Below are 19,875 nucleotides of genomic sequence, written 5' to 3'. Positions count from 1 at the left end.
ATTCCTTACAGTATAAACGTCTGTGGCTCATTTATCTCCCAGTATATTCTTCCAAACAACAAGTTGCAAATACTTATCCACTTGATAGAAATTTCCTCAAGACAGCTTTGGGCACCAGAACTGAGAATTTTAAAAAGATTAATTTTATGCATTCTGTCTTTCTTACATCAGCAGCTAGAAATGTTCTGACCTACAGAGACAAATGTTTTTTTAAATCTGTAGATGCATCCCTGCTCATAAGAGATTTATAGGTTTTTTTTCCTTACTAGCTCTTATCCCATAGAAGGAGAAGAAACAAGAAGAGATCATTATTAATTCTCTTGAACAAAAAGGGAGTAAGTGCACTTTTCTCTTCGGGGGAAAAAACCTTGAATGCCTCCATTTTTTTCTGCTTATCAAATTTTATCATGAGTACCCAATTCAAAAAAAGGAATATAACATGAGCAGCAGACAAGACACACATTCCTAAAAGGGGGGGGGGGGGTCCTACAAGGCTACCATTTGAATGAGTCACTTTTGGAGCTAAGTGTTAATCAAAGCCTAAGAGCTATGTTAGAACTTAGCTGACTATGAAGCTAGAAGGTTCATATATGACTCCTATACAAAAACACAGCACTGGAATTCAAAATACAATAAAAAAGAAAAGAAAAACCAGAAAATGAACTGAATCGATTCAGAATTATTCAAAACTCACAAACAATACATTATTTATTTCCTGTAAGTATATACAAATTTTAACTACGACAATAAAAATGTTACAAAAGCTCATCACAGAAAATAAAAAGTCCAAAATAAAAATAAATAAATGTTACAGATGGTAATTTTGCTACTCTTAAAATATTTAAATCTTCATCTTCTGTGATTAAAGCTATTGGATGAATGGCACAGAAGCAACTATTTGCCCAGTGTAAAACAAATGCTTTGGTTTAAAAGCTTGGCTAGAGTTGGGGAAGAAGTCACACTCCAGATGTTGTGGGACTACAATTCCCATCACCCCTGATCATTCATCTACAAAAATAACAACAGCATGCCATTTGTGCTACCCCCTTCCTCCAATCATATCCTTTGCTCATTGGGTTTGTTCCATTTTACTTTCCATTCAAGCCAACAGTGTTCTGTGTTCTGCAACAAGGCAACTGTAGAACTGATATAACAACCTGGGCTTTGTTACAGCAGAAGCCATACCTAGCAAAAACCATTCACATTTAAAGTTAAATCACCTGCTCTCAAGAAAAAACAAAACAAAACAAAACAAAAAAAACTTAAGTGCCCACTAAAATGCTCTCAATTGAAAATTGTCCATAAAAGAGAAAATTGCCTCACTGAAAAGAAAAAATAAATACGGAAATGGAGACAGGGACAATAACAAAAAAAAGTGAGTTCTTTCTGAACAGATAGAAAATATGCCTCCAGGGATCATATTCTACATGTAGGTAGTACTACTCGTGCAACTAGGACCAGAATTTCTGAGCACAGGTCCAAAATACGCAATGCTAGTCCAGCATTTCCAGCAAGAGGCTCACACTGAAAATAACCTGAGTTTTTTCATTCTGTGGACTTTTAAAAAGCTACCCTTTAGATCTGTTGATGTATGAAGAGCCTTGTTACAAAAAGAGTACAAATTAATATTTCAATTAGGAATCTTGTTTCCAAAAGGTTTGAATACCGAATTTGACCTTGGATGTTATATATAAATTAATTTTTGTGCCTTTGTTTGTTTAGCAGTAACAGAGAAGCGTTACTGTACCTTTAACAGTGTACAAATGTGATGATTGATTCCATGCACCTGTAATGTATTTAAATGTTTGTTACCATATTCACTGTGACTGAGCATTTCGTATGATCTTTTGTCTTGAGCGAACCGTGTTGAGTGATTAAGTAAGACACAACATAAGATGGTATTGCAGATATTTTATGGTCTTTCATTTATTGTAACAGGAATGCCATTTTGTATTATTTAGCACTATTGACTAATGAAGCTTGCTGCGAAACCTGGATAATATGCAGAGAACAGGTCTCTATTTGGTTCCATTTGACTATTTGTACCATTTTCACCATGGGAGTAGTGAGGAGTTTTCCTGCAACCGCGCATACATATATTGCTTAGCGCTTCCAGCAAATGACTATTTGAAGAACGCTTTCTTGCTACCGCTCCTACATATGTGGCTTTGTGCATCCAGTGAACGGCTATTTGAAGAACAATTTGTTTGCTCCAGCTGTGTAATGTAATACTTACTGCATACACAACCAGTACAGTAAAGAGAGAGACATTAGTTCATTCTATGTTTATGAGTATCTCCAGATTTGGTTATGCAGACTGCACTTTAGTTTGCTTATTGTTTAGTAGGTTTATGAGGTTATATACCTATTCTAGTAAAATTGACCTTTATATTCATAAGCCAGTTTTTGGTGTTATTGGTTTGTTGTATAATAATTGTCATTACACCTGATACTTTTTGTGTATACATCATATTCCTAGCACCATTAGCCCATGAAAAATCATATTTAGTGGATGCAAGAGCAGCCTAATTTTGAATATGTAGAAATGAATGATAACAAGGAAGGGAATCTGCCCTTTTATGCTGTGTAAGGCAACTTGCATACTGACCATGCTACATAAATAAATAATAAAAGTTTCTAAAGACTATACATCTGTATTTATCAGAAACTTTCCAAGTATATTTATTATATACTTGGTGCCAAAAAAGAAAAGGGTCATTTGAAGAAAATAACATCTGTATAAAGCCATGAGAAGACAAGGGTGAACGGAGATGTGACCGGCTGCCACTTTTTCTCTTATACTAAGAGCAGAGATAGGTGTGGGGAAGACATCTTCTATTACAGGTTTCTGTCTAACATTTAGGAGACAGCTGCAGGACTCATAAAGAAAAGATCCTTTCAGACAGCTATCTTGTTCAAGTGAAATTTTTCACTCGATAGATTTTTCAAGTGACAGGCATTTACCACATGCTGAAAAATCCAAAATTATTTAATTCCTGCTTCAGAACTTCATTCAATCAATATAATTGTCCAGCTATGTATTGCTATTTTAGTTGAATGTTTGCACTGTTATTATTACTATTATTTATTGAATTTACACCCTGCCTTTCCTCCTGCTGGAGCCCAGGGTGGGAAACACATACACAATTTAAAAACAAATACAAGCAAAATATGGCTAAAACATGAGACTTTTTGGTGAAGAACAGGTAGTCACTCAATAATTGAATGAATGAATGAATGAATGACATTATTTTAGTGGGTGACTTTATCTTATAGACCTGTGAGGGCTTTGATAAATGACAGAGGTCTAATATAGGCAGCAAGTGGAAATAAATTCACGTGGAAATCCATCATAGAGTTGCTCAGTCATCTGTATCACTTACAGTGCGGTGGTGCTATATCTTCTTCACTGCCACACAATGTGTAGCAAAGGCATGCAGCCAGTCCCAGTTCTGTCCTGGGCATCTCCTGGCAGGGCTGTAATACATTCTTGTATGAAACCCCGGAAGAGCTCCTGCCAGTCAGTGTAGAGGCAATAAATAATCTTCCTTATTTCTATGCTCACTTTTTTTTATCATAAAGTCATAGAATTATAGAGTTGGAAAGGACCCTGAGGGGAAATCTAGTCCAACTCCCTGCAATGCAGGAATCTCAACTGAGTGCCTGCACCTGGCAGCAATACAAAAACAATTCCCTCAGATTCATTTGAAGTTGTTGGCATTGGCAAGGTTAAAAGGAACATGAGGAGTGGGAGAATCATGCTCAGTTCTATTATCAAGGTACCCCTCAGATCAGGAAAGCCCTCTGAGGTGATATTATGAAGGGTGCCTGGAAGCAGTGGACAAGAACTCTGAAAAACTCATTGTGTGCCAAGGCCCCGAACCCTCCCCCTATGTTGGAATAAGGAGACTTGACACCAAAATGTTGGTTAATGGGCTGAGCTGAAAATGTCACAACTTTATTGGTTACAGAATGTGAATATTATTGGCTTAGGCATTGGAACCGAACCAACTATATCTGACTCCTGCCCGCCTTCAGGAAGTCTCAGAAGGGTTAACCACCAGTAGGGGGAGCCCTGTGATGCAAATCGAATAGGAACTCCCCCAGGGTCACCGATAGGGGTCGTGCCATGGTCCTAGCCCCCGCCTGGGCTTTGGATGGGGCCATGCCCCCCAGATTCCTTTAACGGAATACCCTTGAAATAGGAGGAGTAGGTGATGGCCACTACCTCCCCTCACCTCCAACCGAATACTCCAATGCCTAACTGCCAAACCTTACAAAGTTGTGACAATTTGCTACAAGGTAGGCGAGAAAACCAAATGGCTGGTGCCAATTTGTCAAGTGGAAACAATTCCTACCAGGCCCCTTCAACAGGCGACCAACCAAGGTCCATAGCAAGGTCAAAGGATTAAGAGCCTAATTGGAGGGAGGGAGGGAGGGAGAACTGCGCGAGCAGGAACCAGAAAAAAGGGGTGAGTTCCCGCATGTGGGCAGTTTAAATGCTGTGTGCCACGCCCCCTGGCCAACCGGACTGGTCAGCCTAGGGTGCCGGGGGGGGGGGACTCCCTAAGACGCGGGGGCTAGCTACACCCCTGTGCATGGGGCAGGATCGTGTCCAGCCCGGAACTCCATTTCCCCAGGGAAGGGAAATGGCTTTTTAGTTCTGAAAGCAGCTTACAATGTGACAGCATTGAGTTCTGCTTCCAATAGGCACGCTTTTATTCTCTTGGAGAATAGGATATAGTCCCAGACCCTCCTGCATCATAGCATCTGCCCTTGACTAATGGAAGCCCCCCCCCCCAGCTGAAGAGGGGCCAAGCAAATAATGGGTTTTACTGAGACCTACTAAAAGTAATGGACCTAACATAGACATGTTGATTGATTTCAATGGATCTACTAACAATAAAACTTAAGAGGAACCCAGTGTTTGTGGACAGTGTTCTTATACAGTTTAGTCACTAGGTGGCACAAAACTTACTTGGCTCTGTGGAATCTGGAATTTCCATTGGCTGTACTGTTCTTGCAGATGTTCTGAGTTATAGTCCCTCCCATATTTAATATATCTACATAAAGATCTGGTCTCGACAAATCTTATATTGTAGAATAAGGCAACATAATGTATTACCGACACCTCAAATTACACGTTTCAATTATTGCCTGCATAGAGTAATCTAATATTTGTTTCAAAATAAATACTGGGGGGGGGGGGGGGGGAGAGAGCAAGCCAGGTTGGCTGGCACAAAAACGACCATGTACCTGTAGCCCTACTCCCCAAACATCTAGTAACAAACCTAATGGGGAAATCCAAAGTGAGATTCACAACCTGTTATGCATGCACTTGTCTGGATTCTAGGTGGTGCAGAACACAAGTACTTTCTTGCAAAAATGTAAGATATTTTCTTCCTATCCTCTATGTCAAGTGGACAAATATATAAGTCATGGGGGAGGGGAATATAAAAATTACCAACTGCAGCCTTCTAAAAGAATCTTTCAGCCATCAATTTGATCTCAAATTGTCTGGTCTGGCACAAGCCAGTCAATGTGACACAGGCTTATAAATCAACTTTCCACTGTACTGTTTAGAGCATAAAGCACACAAGGAAACCATTTTTAAGAAGCCTCAATCTTAAATTTCCCTCCCTCCAGCTGTGTTTATGCATTGATCCAAATATTGTTACTCTATGTGTGTTTGTGCCTGAAGCAGAATATTTTGGCTGAGGCACCATGGGATATATCTTTTTTTTCCCTCGAAAACTATTTCCCCAAACTACCATGCCCTCTATACTACCTAAAATATCAGGTAGCACAGTATGTATTTTCATTTTTGTTCATGTTTGACATGGATGGGACTGAAGACAATATTAGGTTACAGAAGGCAGCATGTGCAGTACTGTTTCCTGTGTACGCTAAATGGGATGACTACCTGCCACTCACACTTTACAAATTGATAAATTTTGCTATTCTGTGTTCTGAAGGACACTGGACATATGCTACCTTTGTTCTGCACATGTAATCCTCTGTAGAAGCCAGCTGCAGGATTAAAACAAGAGCCAATCTACAAGTGTCTATGCTAGGTCAGTCAAAGTAGTAGTAGTAGTAGTAGTGATAATAATGATGATGATGATGATGATAATAGTAGTAGTAGTAGTAGTAGTAGTAGTAGTAGTAGTAATACTTTTATTAATACTCTACCCATCTGGCTGGGATTCCCAGTGGGAGGTGGAAGGCAGCAAGCAAACATGCCACAACACAATGCACTTTATGTGAAAGTTATTGTGAGGCATTTGGCTCAACAGATAATAAATGTCAGCGTTCAATCTTTTATATTACAGTTATGGGGCAGGAAAGTGTTGGCACTGTCAAGCTCCAATGCCAGGTTTATACCCATGCAATGCAATGTGCTACAGCAGTGTATTTTGAGAAAACTATTACTGAAGTTATTAATGCAGTATTTCAGCTGCAACTACTACCTCATCCTTTGCAATGCAATTCTATCATGTCTACTCCGGCACAAGTCACATTGGGTTCAATGGTACTTACACAATTGTCAGTGTGTGTTTAGAATTCCAGCCTTTGTGAAACTGTGTCCTAAAACTCACATCTACCAGTACAACCCTATGTATATGTCTACTCAGTACAGGTACCAATCCTATAACCAGGTTCCAATATAATATAAACTCTGGATACAGCCCCATTTATCTCAATGGATATACAGGCTCACACTGTCAATATAATATAAATTTGGAAAAACTGAGTCCAATTAATAACTTTAGTAAAGTCATCCTTAATTAATTTAGATGAGCTTATTTTACTAGTTTTATTTAATATGCGATGATGTTTTCATGAATATTATGCTTGCCTTCTAGCATGTCTATTTTTGTCTTTTCTTTCTTTTTGGAGTTAATTTCTGCTGCTACTTTAAACTGCTGGGATTTTAAAACAATTAGAATAATTAATTATTTAATTTGCGCCTAATATGCATATTTTCTTTCTGTTGTAGTTCAAATATACTTTTAAAATATAGAATACATAAAAATCTTTGCTATGGGTTTATACAGTGGTACCTCGGGTTACATACGCTTCAGGTTACAGACTCCGCTAACCCAGAAATAGTACCTCGGGTTAAGAACTTTGCTTCAGGATAAAAACAGAAATCGCGCGGCAGCAGCAGGAGGCGCCATTAGCTAAAGTGGTACCTCAGGTTAAGAACGGACCTCTGGAACGAATTAAGTACGTAACCAGAGGTACCACTGCATATTTTTTGGCAAAATTATAGCAACATGTTAGAATCATATAATTGTAGTATTGGAAGGTCATCTAGTCCAACCCCCTGCAATGCCCAAGATGGTGCTCAAACCCACAACCCTGAGATGAAGAAACCATTTTTTCTTCATTTATCTCCTGGTTTAGAAACTGATTTATCTCATTCTAAAGCCTGCCTTTCCTAATCTAAATTGTCGTTATTATTGTCATTATTAATAATTTTGGAAGGCCTGGGCAAATATTGCACATTTGATTAACTCATAGGCCCTTTTGAGCATAATCTTCTGTGCAAGTGGCATACAAAGAAGCAGGTGACAATGAAACAGGCAATGCATATGGTGGGCTCTCAGTCTAAAAGGGTAGTCTAAATGTTTACACAACATTAATACAATTATTTAATTTATTTATTTTCAAGAGAACATTTTATTTTATTCTTACTGTCACATCACATAGCTTAGTGTGGCGTTTTAAGCTATTTACCTGCTGAGGTTTGCACCACTTTCTAAATTGGTGAGATAAAAGATAATTGTTTAATCAGCATACAAACATTTCTCCTGAACCTAGCAGCCTCCTGAAGGAGCAAAGAGATTAAGCAGAGTGAGTGGCAACAGTTATGAGATCCGCTGTCTCCCAGGAGCCTGCATTGTAAGGCTAATTCACCTATCTAGACTCAACCTGAGTGAATAAACACAACCCTTCTATGTTGCTAGCCACTCTATCTAGAGCTCTCCTACATTATGTGCTCTGAAATGTATGCCTGAAGGCAGATTCCAGTTACTGCTGCAGAGTTGCATTATTGCTTATTGCTTAGCATCTGCCTGAGATGTGGCTGTGATCACACACTCTATTTTACTGTGCCCTCACTACTAATAGCAGACCATCCAGGACAACAACAACAACAAAAATCTGTCAAAATTTGTTACGGTTTGCTTCTAAAGCTGTGGAGCTCATTGTCATGAACTGGTAGAACGGTGGGGAAGAGGAAGAGGATCCTGGCGAAGGGTAGCTGGGATTGGGACACACTGAGGTGAGCAGGGGATGGGGAAGGAAGTACTCACAGGGTGATGGAGGATGCTGAGGGGACAAAGGTCAATGCACAGGAACCAGAGCAGCAGGACCCACCACCAGTGCCAGAGAGGCCCCTGTCTCCATGAACATGGTGGGCCCTGAGGTATAGGGAGCAGCAGGAGTGGCACTCTAGGAGGCTAAGGCAGGCAAGGGCCCACAGCCCAGCTCCTGAGCCCAGGTGGGGCTCGCTAGCTCTGGGAGGAAAGGTGTGATTCCTCAGCTGGAGTAGGCTTGGAACAGGTGAGGGTCACATGCCTCATCAAGCACAGATGCTGCAATTAGCATGCAACATATAAAAGGGAAGCAGAGCTGAGGTGCTGTGTCTGCTCAATGGCCCATGTTGATGGCTCTTGGCTTGGATGCCACTGGACCTCTACAGGACAGTGCTTGACTCTGGATTGTTATCTGACTGCTGGACCTGGCTACTTGGATTGACCCTGGACTATGTTTCCTGACCTTTGGACTTTGCTTGTGTGGCTTGACCCTCAGACTTTGGACTTGACATACTGACTGGCTGCCAGGTAGGTTCAGGACACTCAGAGTGCACTTCCAACCACTTTAAACAAGCATCTGTGAGGATCCCCCCCAAAAAAAATCTCCCTTAAACAGCAGTCAGCATAGTTCAGATGCAAATGAAACCAAGACTGCCCTGACCATTCCCATTGGTGCAAGGGGGCCTTGTCTAGAGACTGTTGAGGTAGGTGACAAGGCTTAACCACTCTTTCAAAGTGTGGCCATCAGGTCCAGACATAGCTATGAGCTGCAGCTTTCATCCAGAAAAATCCAGGGTGTGCCTTATGTAATTCCCTTGGCACATTCTCCTGCACTTGTGGGAAAACCACCACTCCCATGCCCTACAAGATGCAGCCACCATCTAGGCTCATGTCTATACCCTTTGTCCAGAACGGCCAACATTCTGCTTATTGATACTGTCTTGGCCCTCCATAACAGTATAGCATACTGTTAATTCCACATTCTGATCAAGAATGTCTTCGCAGAGGTCTCATCCAACTCATGTTGCCATGCTGACTGCCTGCCTTGTAGAGGATCTTGAATTCATAAGCTGCTAAGATCAATGCCCAACACTGTCATCAATCTTCCCTGGAAACAGCCCCACCAATGGTTTGTGGCCTGCTTTGAGGGCGAAAGGCTTCCCATGCAGGCTGTGGTAAAACTTCTTTAAGCCAAATACGATTGCTAGACTTTCCTTTTCCAATGTGCCCTGGAGGCATAACCAACTGGCCATTCTTCTGCTGCTGGATCTATTTTATGGGACAGAATTGTCCCTGGTCTACAAGATAAAGCATCACAGAACAAAACTAACTGGGGTCAAAATGGAGTGACATGTCTGCAGTGTTCAGCCTTCTCCTGGAAACCCTCCCTTTGTCTGTCTGCTCAGTAGCACAAGGTTTTGTTTAAGTATTTTGTGGGGTTGGTGCCTTTTCAATAGTCAAAGTCCTTATTTTCACTCTTGTCTTGCGCAATAGATGCAAGCCTTCTTTTCATTGTTGGTAACTCTCTTCACTGACAGAAGCCCTTCTATCTATTTCCATGCCTACTGGATGATTACTGAACTGTACATTTTTTTTCTATTACAAAGTAAACATGGATCTCCTCAGCTGCCTCCTGTCCTATTTCCTCCTATAAATAAGAATTATTATTTTTTGCCTGATTTGGTTGTGCAACCAAATATTGGGTTGCTTTTTTAAAATTAAGATGCAACTCATGTAAATTTGTCCCTGCTGCTTCCATGGTAGTTGCCACATTTACAGACTGATCCCAGTTCAGCTCCCAATCAGCTAGTAATTGCTCTTGAATTACAACATCACCAACTCCACACACAAATCTGTCTCTCAACATATCCTCCTGAACATTTCCAAAAGAAGGGTTCTGTAAACTTTTTGAGATTAGCTCTATATTGATAGATTCAGCTCTCCCCCCCCCTTACATAATTTGAAATGTTCTTGTTATACTTGGCCTTGGAATGCAGCGGTCAATCAAGATTTTTTGTAACCCTGCCAAACTTTTATGCTCTGGTATTTGTGGTTGCAACAAACTTCTTTAAAAGTTTTTTTGCCACACACACACACACACGGCATTGCCCTTGGGGTGACAATGATAAAACTGATGAAAATGTAAATAGGGGAGGTGCATAACTAGGCATTGTGAGTGCAGGGACAAAGGATAACAATTCAGAGACCAAAGTATCACAGGTGAAACCTCTTGTTGGTCATGTTTCTATTCCTCAGAAAGAAAAGGCAGAAAAACAGCAAGAAATTAATTCATAATTTGTGAACTATGGACCTTATTCAGAAGTGAAGGCACAAAACAAAACTGATGCTGCGTAGCAGAATTCTTGGACAAGAATCAGCTGCTTATCAAGACTAGAGAAAACTAATCTTTTAGGGATCACTTTACAAGGCTCTGCTAAAGGCTGTGAAACAACACACACACACGCTATATGACTCATCACATACTTTAACAAATCAAAATAGCACTTTCTCTTTACTTCCTTGTAAAAAGGTAAAGGTACCCCTGCCCGTACGGGCCAGTCTTGACAGACTCTAGGGTTGTGTGCCCATCTCACTCAAGAGGCCGGGGGCCAGCGCTGTCCGGAGACACTTCCGGGTCACGTGGCCAGTGTGACATCGCTGCTCTGGCGAGCCAGAGCTGCACACGGAAACGCCGTTTACCTTCCCGCTAGTAAGCGGTCCCTATTTATCTACTTGCACCCGGGAGTGCTTTCAAACTGCTAGGTTGGCAGGCGCTGGGACCGAACAACGGGAGCGCACCCCGCTGCGGGGATTCGAACCGCTGATCTTTCGATCGGCAAGCCCTAGGCGCTGAGGCTTTTACCCACAGCGCCACCCGCGTCCCTTCCTTGTACTAGAGATTAAATGTCACTATTTGTTCCTGCCAATGTTAACTGGAATTGCCCATGTGGCATAATCTTATTACAAGCAATACTGTACAGTGGTACCTTGGTTTACAACCATAATCTGTTCTGGAGGTCCATTTGTAAACCAAAACAGGTTGTAACCCAAGGCACATTTTTGCCAATGGGGCCTCCAAAAAAAATTTGTTCGTAATCCCAAAAAAATGGGTTATCCCCCCCCAAAAAAGGTGCAAACCAGGACACACACTTCCAGGTTTGTAATCCAAAATGTATGCAAACCAAGGTTCCACTGTATTTGAAATTTACATGTTGCCAAAAATTATGAGATCCCAAGAGGATATGAAAAAGGATTCTCTGTTTGTGATGCTTTGTTCAATGATGGAACATAAATGGATATGTTCTATTTGTGTGGAAACATAAATATAAGAATACATTGTGTGCCAGAAACTGTGTGCTACTCCCCCCTCCAACCCATCACAATCAAGCATATCTTTTTTGCCTGCACAGATCCATTTTTTCCTGGCTAACCGGGAGGAACATCCCTTGATCTTTCTTTCTTTCTTTTTTCTTGGAACAATGCAAGAAGAGCAGAAGTGACTATTCCAATCTACCACTAGGTTCCTCAGCGGCTTCCCTTAGAGCACCTTATTGCTGCTTATTTGAATTTTGTGATTTATATTTTTATCTGTAAGCCACCTTCCATAGAAAGGTGGGATATATGTGTTGGGGGGGGGAATGAAATTAACTCCTGTTGAACAACCACTTTGAAGATGGGTTGGCTACTTGACTGCACAATGTCACCCAATGGACATCAGCAGGTGAGCAACTTCAGCGTCTCCTTCATGCACAAGTATGTTCTTCATGTACAAGACATAAGGGTGCTCAATTTATTTTGGAAGTTAAGGTGTAAAAAGACTGTGACGAAAGAATAATCCATTCCATGCCAGTATCTGCTTTTCTCTTGCTGCCCAATACATATTGTTGGAGGAAGATGGTTGTCCTTGTTATATCGCTGCTTTGCACGTATCAGTAGGCAGTACTACATCCACAAATCCCAAGTGAGCCTTCATATCCAAGAAGCATGGTCTCTCTGCAAGGTTTTAAGATGAATAGAAGAACTGGACTATCCATCTGGACAATCTTTATAATAGCACTGAGGTATGGCCCTTCCAAAGCTCTTTTAATACCTAACAAATGTTGAGATAGTCTGCTCTTCTGATTTGAAAAGAGTAGCTTGAGTCAAGCAGGGTGAGGACAGCAATGACATAATTAGGAGCAGAAAGGATAGGTGTGATTTATCATCCAGCTGCATATTTGGTGTGTGTTAGGTGTAAATAGCACTTCTGATGTAGTAATAGGATACAGGCAGTATTATGATGTATGTTTAAACAATCAGCACACTCTTTGTTTACAGAGCATGAAAAGACTTCTGAACTATAAGTATTTTGGCAGTGTCCTTTTAGTTAATTGGTTCTTTAAATACACAAGTACTAATAACTGTACATTTTTACATTGGTACAGGACAGTATGTTTTGAAAATATTATAGACATTCACTTCAGATACAAAACAAATAGTTTCCTACAGCTTGAGTATTTTTCTTCCTCACTCACCAAGTACTATTTTTAGTACAGTATAACGTTGCATTCAAGATAATTGCAAGGCAAATTAGAATTCTTGGAATGATTCCAGATGATGCATTAAAAAATTATTTCCTCTTTGGTTCTGAGAATTCCTTTAATAATCATCTGCTTTTCCTTTGGCGTATAATAAATTGTCATCAGAGTATAATTGAAAACAAGCGACAAGATCAAGAGGAGGTCCGATATGTCAGTAAACTCTTCTGAAGTATAACAGAGGGGAGTAAAATTCTTCACATTTGCATCAATATAATCATTATGAAGCAACAGCTAATCAATCAAGACTAGCCAAACTCTCTAAAAGGAATGTCTTAGAAATTTATTTTATTTTCTAACAAAGTTTCCCTCCCACCTCCTGCCCGGGCTGGTGTAAGGTGGTAGAGCTTTAGAAATAGTGAGTCATCCTCTACTGTACTGTACTCCTCACACGCCCAGTTAGGATGGCTCTGTGTGATGTTTTGCTATTAGGTGCATCCTTTTAGGGGGAAATATTACAAAAATACAAAAAAAATATAATACTGTGAAACAGAAGCAAGGAAAGGCTAAGGCTAAGTAAGGCTTACTTAATTTATGTAGTTTATATATTGACCAATTAAGTACTAACCTATTTATGTACCTAGTACCTAGAATGGTACTAGCCAGAACCTGGAAAACCTTGCAATTAATGAATATTGATCAATCGTATAATATAGTCTGGCAACCAGCCATAATGGAAAAGCTATTGCAAATAGATATATAATGTTTACTGTGTGATATTTTATTAAATATGCAAATGAAACAACATATGGATGAGAAATACCTACAACATATATTGCAATATGGTGCAGATAAGCAGGTACTTCTCATTAGCTCATTCCTGTGTTTTCCAAGTTGATTGATTCAAAAATTCAGTGAACTGGTTTACTGTAATCACCTCATTATGTACTGTAAAATAATGTGCTTAGTATTTTACTGCCCTAATGACCCATTTTTTGTCAGAGCGGACATGTTGCAGCCCAGCAGTTGACTATTCAGTCAACTCAATTATTTCTGCACACAAACAAATTTCCATTCAATACAAATAGCCAGCTGCTATCTGCCACAGTTCAACTAAAATTCAAAGGATTGTATGAACTGGCCAGGAGTCCATACTAATTTCCATTTCATTCATGACTATTCTTTTGAAACTGCTTTTGATCAAGAACACTTGTCCATCTAAAGTAGATTGCAGCCTTCAGCACAGAATTGCAGAATAAATTTAGTTCCGATCACATTTCAATATAGAACTTCCTATTTTGCTCTTCCTGAAACAATGCACAAACTGAATTTGGAAATCCTTTGAAATTTGCACCTCTCTAAATTTTGCGATGCAGATCCGCCCCCCCCCATGTGGATTTTAAGGGGGCAAATGCATATTAATTCGTATATTAGTGAAAATAACACAAAAATATGCATTGCTATTAGGAATATTCATTGAAAAATAAGTTCATTAGGTAAGATTGCATAAGAATGTGTATACTAGAAGAAATGTACACTAACAAGCTAATTAATTGTTGTGATTACTTTTTTTAAGTGCAAACTTAAAATTGAGAAACTAAGATTTGTTCATCTCTGCTTCTTGCACTTCAGTTCCTGTCTAGGATATTCATTAGTAGTCTTGACCATGATTTATAGAAGTAAATGAATTCTAAAATCCTAGTCCTTTGTTTTCTCTTTAAAACTTCAACTTCATAAAATTAATTGCCACTCTCCTTAAGAACTGTGTATTATACAATGGAGATGAATTAATTAAGAAACGTTTGTACATGGTTGGATACATACCACCTTTCATCATTCCAACTTCATAACATTTTCGGAGCCTGCAAGCCTGGCAACTTTTCCTCCTGTTCTTGTCAATAGTGCACTGGTTAGTAGCAGGACACATGTAATCATTGTGACCTGTAAAAATCATAGGGAAATGACATTAAAGTGACAATTTTCACAGGTACCCCTAAAACACAATGCTTTCATAAGCTTCTATAATGTTTTACTTTACATTTCTTGCTGGTTGCTTGGCATGAGGGGCATTGCCTTTTCAATGGTGGCCCCACATTTCTCTCCCCACAGAAGACCTTATCATTGCTTTGAAGTTGAAAAGTTTTCTATTTAAAAACAACAACCCAGTCTGTGTTTAACTTGTCATGCTGGAAAAACATTTAACTGCGGCAGACAGTATTTTGTATCAAATTGTGCTGGGGGGAAATGAAACTGCTGCTGATTTTTATATTTGAAATCTTATTTTATAGTAGTGCTGTCTTTTGAGTTTTTATATATTTTTCTGTAAGGTGGCCTGTCCTGAAAAGCAAGGTAGATATGCACCAGATAAATACATAAAATAAACTCCTGTCACTTGCTTTTGACCTACTTCTTGATCTAACAAAGGAGTATAGCTTTCATCATGTGTATACTGGATTTGTACTAGTGTTCCCTTGAGAATTTTGTATTTCCTATTTGAAATAAAAACAAAAATCCTATGGTACTGAAGCCTTGATGTGGATTGAAAATACAGAGCTGATCCTAGCCAGTCCTCCTTCTACACACAGCTAAACAGGACAAGGTACAGCACACAATGAAACAATTTTATGACAGAACTGTTTGTTCTTCATTCAGGTCAGGGATCTGAAAGTGAGCTTGTTGGAGGCCTTGGTCTCATCAGACCCAGTCCTCTATCATTCATTATATGTTAGCAAAGGTAAGTTGTGTGTTTTTTTAAGAAGCTACTATCAGATTATACCAAGAACAAGTCTGCTGACTTGTACTAAATAAACAAAATAAATAAAATTCCTCCTATTAAGCAGAAGACACTACGTGATTTAGTGACAGACCACGTAACACCTAAAAAAGTATTGTTCAGAACTATATTTTATTTATAAACTAGTCACCTAAGGAATTAGAAATGTCTTGACATTTTACTTCTTCAGTTTGTACTGTATCAAAATATATTTACTACATTAGAGTCCATAGAAAATAAAGACTGACTATTCTGTGTTAGTCATACTTACAGTAGACAGCTGAAACCAATGGGTCTATTTTGAGTGTGACTTAGTTGGATATCACCTACTGTTTTAGTAACTTTGCTGCAACTTAAATCCATTAGTTTCAGTGGGTCTACTCTGAGCATGACTTTATGTGGTATAATTAATTTAAAATTGCAGCAGTCACTAAATTTCACTACCAATTCATATGCCACATACTATCATAAAGTTTGGGGAGCAATTCTATAGTCCCCATGCGGAGAAATTTGTGGGTTTTCATCTTGTAGCCACACAGGTTAAACACCCTACAGAAGTATCACAGGAACTTTGACGTGCTTTCGAACTGCTAGGTTGGCAGGAGCAGGGACCAAGCAATGGGAGCTCACCCCGTCGCGGGGATTCGAACCACCAACCTTCTGATCAGCAAGTCCTAGGCTCTGTGGTTTAGTCCACAGCGCCACCCGCATCCCTGATCTCTGGTACTTATACCTATATAATTGTTTACAGTAAGAATGTCACAGTTTACTACTCCAGTTATTATATAATATTCTTCCTAACAGCTATTATATTTATTTATTAGATTTATATACCAACTTTTTGCCAAGGCACTCAAGGCAGTTTTAAATTTTTAAAATAAGAATTACTAATCATAAAACAGGGACGCGGGTGGCGCTGTGGGTGAAACCACAGAGCCTAGGGCCTGCCAATCAGAAGGTCAGCGGTTCAAATCCCCACAACGGGGTGAGCTCCCGTTGCTCGGTCCCTGCTCCTGCCAACCTAGCAATTTGAAAGCACGTCAAAGTGCAAGTAGATAAATAGGTACCACTCTGGCGGGAAGGTAAACAGTGTTTCCGTGCGCTGCTCTGGTTCACCAGAAGCGGCTTAGTCATGTTGACCACATGACCCCGAAGCTGTACGCCGGCTCCCTTGGCCAATAAAGCGAGATGCGTGCCGCAACCCCAGAGTCCGCCACGACTGGACCTAATGGTCAGGGGTCCCTTTACCTTTAATCATGAAACACCTAAAACCCAGGGAATGGAGTCACATCCTCTGCAACACACATGCTTCTATTCTCTTTCATAAGGTAACGACCACTGTATAGATTAGGAAATGTCAGAGTATGTCTGAAGCACTTTTTCTCATAATCAGAATGTCCTGTGTACATGAAACTCTAGATTACAAAAATAAATCCCACTGGTCACAATAAAACCTCGTTTCCACATAAAGGACTTAGAGCTATCATATATCTAGTCTTATGTCTAGCATCAGATTTGTTATACAATTCTGCAGGATGTCAAAGACACAAATAGTTGACCTTAAATGTGATTGAACAGAACAGGATACCTGAGACAGATTGATTTGAGATGAGAAGTCGTAGTAATCAAAGCATAGCTACAAAGGAAAGGAAAGCTCCTGACTTTAAGCTAAACCTTTATTCTGTGTGACCAGTAAATATATTCTGTTGCTCATACTGGCCAAAAGCTATTACAGTGGTACCTCGGGTTAAGAACTGAATTCGTTCTGGAGGTCCGTTCTTAACCTGAAACTGTTCTTAACCTGAAGCACCACTTTAGCTAATGGGGCCTGCCACCGTGCTGCCACCGCACAATTTCTGTTCTCATCCTGAAGCAAAGTTCTTAACCAGAGGTACTATTTCTGGGTTAGCGGAGTCTGTAACCTGAAGCGTCTGTAACCCGAGGTACCACTGTACATGGCTTTGTTGTATAAAAAATTTTCTTTAAGTATTAAGTTGCTAAAGTTAATTGCCATTGCTAAATAAGAGACACAGTAGACAAAATGTACAACCAAACATCCACTCAGAAGTAAGCTCTTCTGAATTCAATGGGGTTTACTTCCAGTGAAGTGGGTTAGGATTAAAGATTTAGTGAATACTCATTAACAACTAGCTTTGGGTATTTTACTCAAAACTCAAAATAATAAAATACCAATAGTAAGCATTTACTGTTTATGGAGATGAGTGGGGAGACCCCCTCCCTGAAATCCAAAGCAAAACAAAAAAGTTTCTATCAAAATAAATATGGAACAAAGTCGCAATAAAAAGCAATACTGTAAGTATTTTATCTTATATGATGAAAAGCAGAACATGTCAGGATTAACACTGTATGAGTGAAGGTTGTACAGCACCCAAAATTGACAAGCAAATGATACTGACCAGAGCTATGGCTTATATAAATAATTTTAAATAATTTGGTGTGCCTAAAGTAGACATAGCAAGCATATTTACTCAGAAGTCAGTCCCACTGAGCTCAAGGGGACTTACTGTGCAGTAAGTGTGTGTTTAGAATTACAGACCTAGTGCATTTGTATCTCAGTTGATAAGTCTTGGCAATTCTGACAAAGCTGACTTCAATCACTCTTCTAAGTCTTACTCTCCATTTACATCCTATCTGGAGGCTGGGCAAGTCTATTATCACATGGTCACAACAATTTAATAATTGCCTTGCTGGATCAGACGAAGTAGTCAAATGTATATTGCCTCCTGCAATGGAGTTTCAGTGCAAGTATCACAGATAATATTGACTGATTGGACTATCTTTCATGAACGTGTCTACTACCAGTTTAAAGGCACCAAAACTAGTAGTTCTCTCTACTACATTGTCTCTAAAATGAGGGTGGGGGCTGTCCTATCCATATGAAATTTGTCATTTCTGATGCCAGGGGCGGCTGGAAGGAAGTAGAAAGCATTTCATTCCATGTATATGAAATATACCATATACCGTATTTTTTGCACCATAACACTCACTTTTTTCCTCCTAGAAAGTAAGGGGAAATGTCTGTGCGTGTTATGGAGGGAATGCCTATGGGTGGCATGCCTACGGATTTTCCTCCTCTAAAAACTACGTGTGTGTTATGGTCGGGTGCGTGTTATAGAGCGAAAAATACGGTATATTCATGCTTCTCGCAAGACAACACATTTTGGAAGAGATACATAGGAAGCCAGAGGGTTATTTTCATCTGCCAACCATTATAAAGTCCTCATTTCTAAGTGGATTTCATGAAGTAACGAAACAAGATATAATCCGGGGATCTCATCAACAATACACCATCTAAGATTCAGTTTCAAAAGGGTATTCTACATTTTCAGTTCATTCTGAGGGTTTTTTGTTTTTGCTACAATGAGTCCATCTCACATGTGTTTTTATTGTAATTTATTCACACATGTTTTCATCTGTTATGACATATTGTATTCCTAGTTCCATCAATAGAATCCACTGTCTCCTAACACTCATGAGTCTCCAGTTATTTTGACTGTGGTGTTATGAGCTTGGAGGGGTGGGAAGGAAGGAAGCAAGCAAGCTCCTTCTAACCCCTGGATCCAGCAAGTGTTGAAATATAAGCTAGTCAAGCTTCCTGTGTTGAGGTGATAGCCTGGGTGATGGGCCATTAAGAGAACAAAGGAAAGGGGGCTTTGTGCAAGACAACGAATGCATAGAGTCCCTCTCTCAACTCAGAGATAGTTAGAACAACAAAGACTGAGGTTAGAGTTGAGAGTTTGCAGTGAAGTGACCTAGAAGTAAAGCAACAAGCTGGAGAAAATATCACAGCAAAGTTTTAGTTTTGTTTGCATCCAAGGGCATGGCTAAGGGAAAAACAAGACCCTAGTTGGGGTCAGATGCTGTGAACCTCTCCATCACAGGTTCAGGTTGTAGATATGTGTATATATGTGCATAGGTATATATGTAAATAAACCATATTATCATAAAGACATCACAGTCTCCACTATGCCTCATTTCCAAAAAGAAATATGAACCCTGGGTAAGTGCCTGGAACTCCCGGAATCTCATACCACTTGGAGACTGAGGGGGCGTGCAACAGTATTTTTGTCTAGTCCTTGCCCCAATATCACTTTTCTAGATTATAATCAGTATTTCACACCACATATGAGATGTGTACCAATTTGCATTTACTTTCACTGAATATCATTTGACATTTGTTGCCCTTTCACCTTGGAGAGGTATTTCTGAATTCTTCACAATCTGCTTTGATTTCATCAAC

The 19,875-nt window shown here is 39.7% G+C and overlaps 1 protein-coding gene and 1 long non-coding RNA gene across 5 annotated transcripts in view; one reads left to right on the top strand and one right to left on the bottom strand.

Annotated features, from left to right (window-relative positions):
• Positions 1 to 19,875, bottom strand: part of ESR1 (estrogen receptor 1) — a 218,292-nt gene that overhangs the window by 56,588 nt on the left and 141,829 nt on the right. For all 4 annotated transcript variants that reach the window (XM_053382194.1, XM_053382193.1, XM_053382196.1 and 1 more), the window contains one exon: positions 14,666 to 14,782. In XM_053382194.1, coding sequence (XP_053238169.1) covers positions 14,666 to 14,782 — 117 coding nt within the window. The remainder of the gene's footprint in view (positions 1 to 14,665; positions 14,783 to 19,875) is intronic.
• Positions 1 to 19,875, top strand: part of LOC128410663 (uncharacterized) — a 114,601-nt gene that overhangs the window by 74,688 nt on the left and 20,038 nt on the right. The window lies entirely within an intron of this gene.

The sequence above is a fragment of the Podarcis raffonei genome, chromosome 3 (genome assembly GCF_027172205.1).
Source record: "Podarcis raffonei isolate rPodRaf1 chromosome 3, rPodRaf1.pri, whole genome shotgun sequence".
NCBI classification, from domain to species: Eukaryota; Metazoa; Chordata; class Lepidosauria; order Squamata; family Lacertidae; genus Podarcis; species Podarcis raffonei.
The sequence above is the reverse complement of the archived record's forward strand: the minus strand, read 5'-3'. Positions and strand labels throughout refer to the sequence as shown.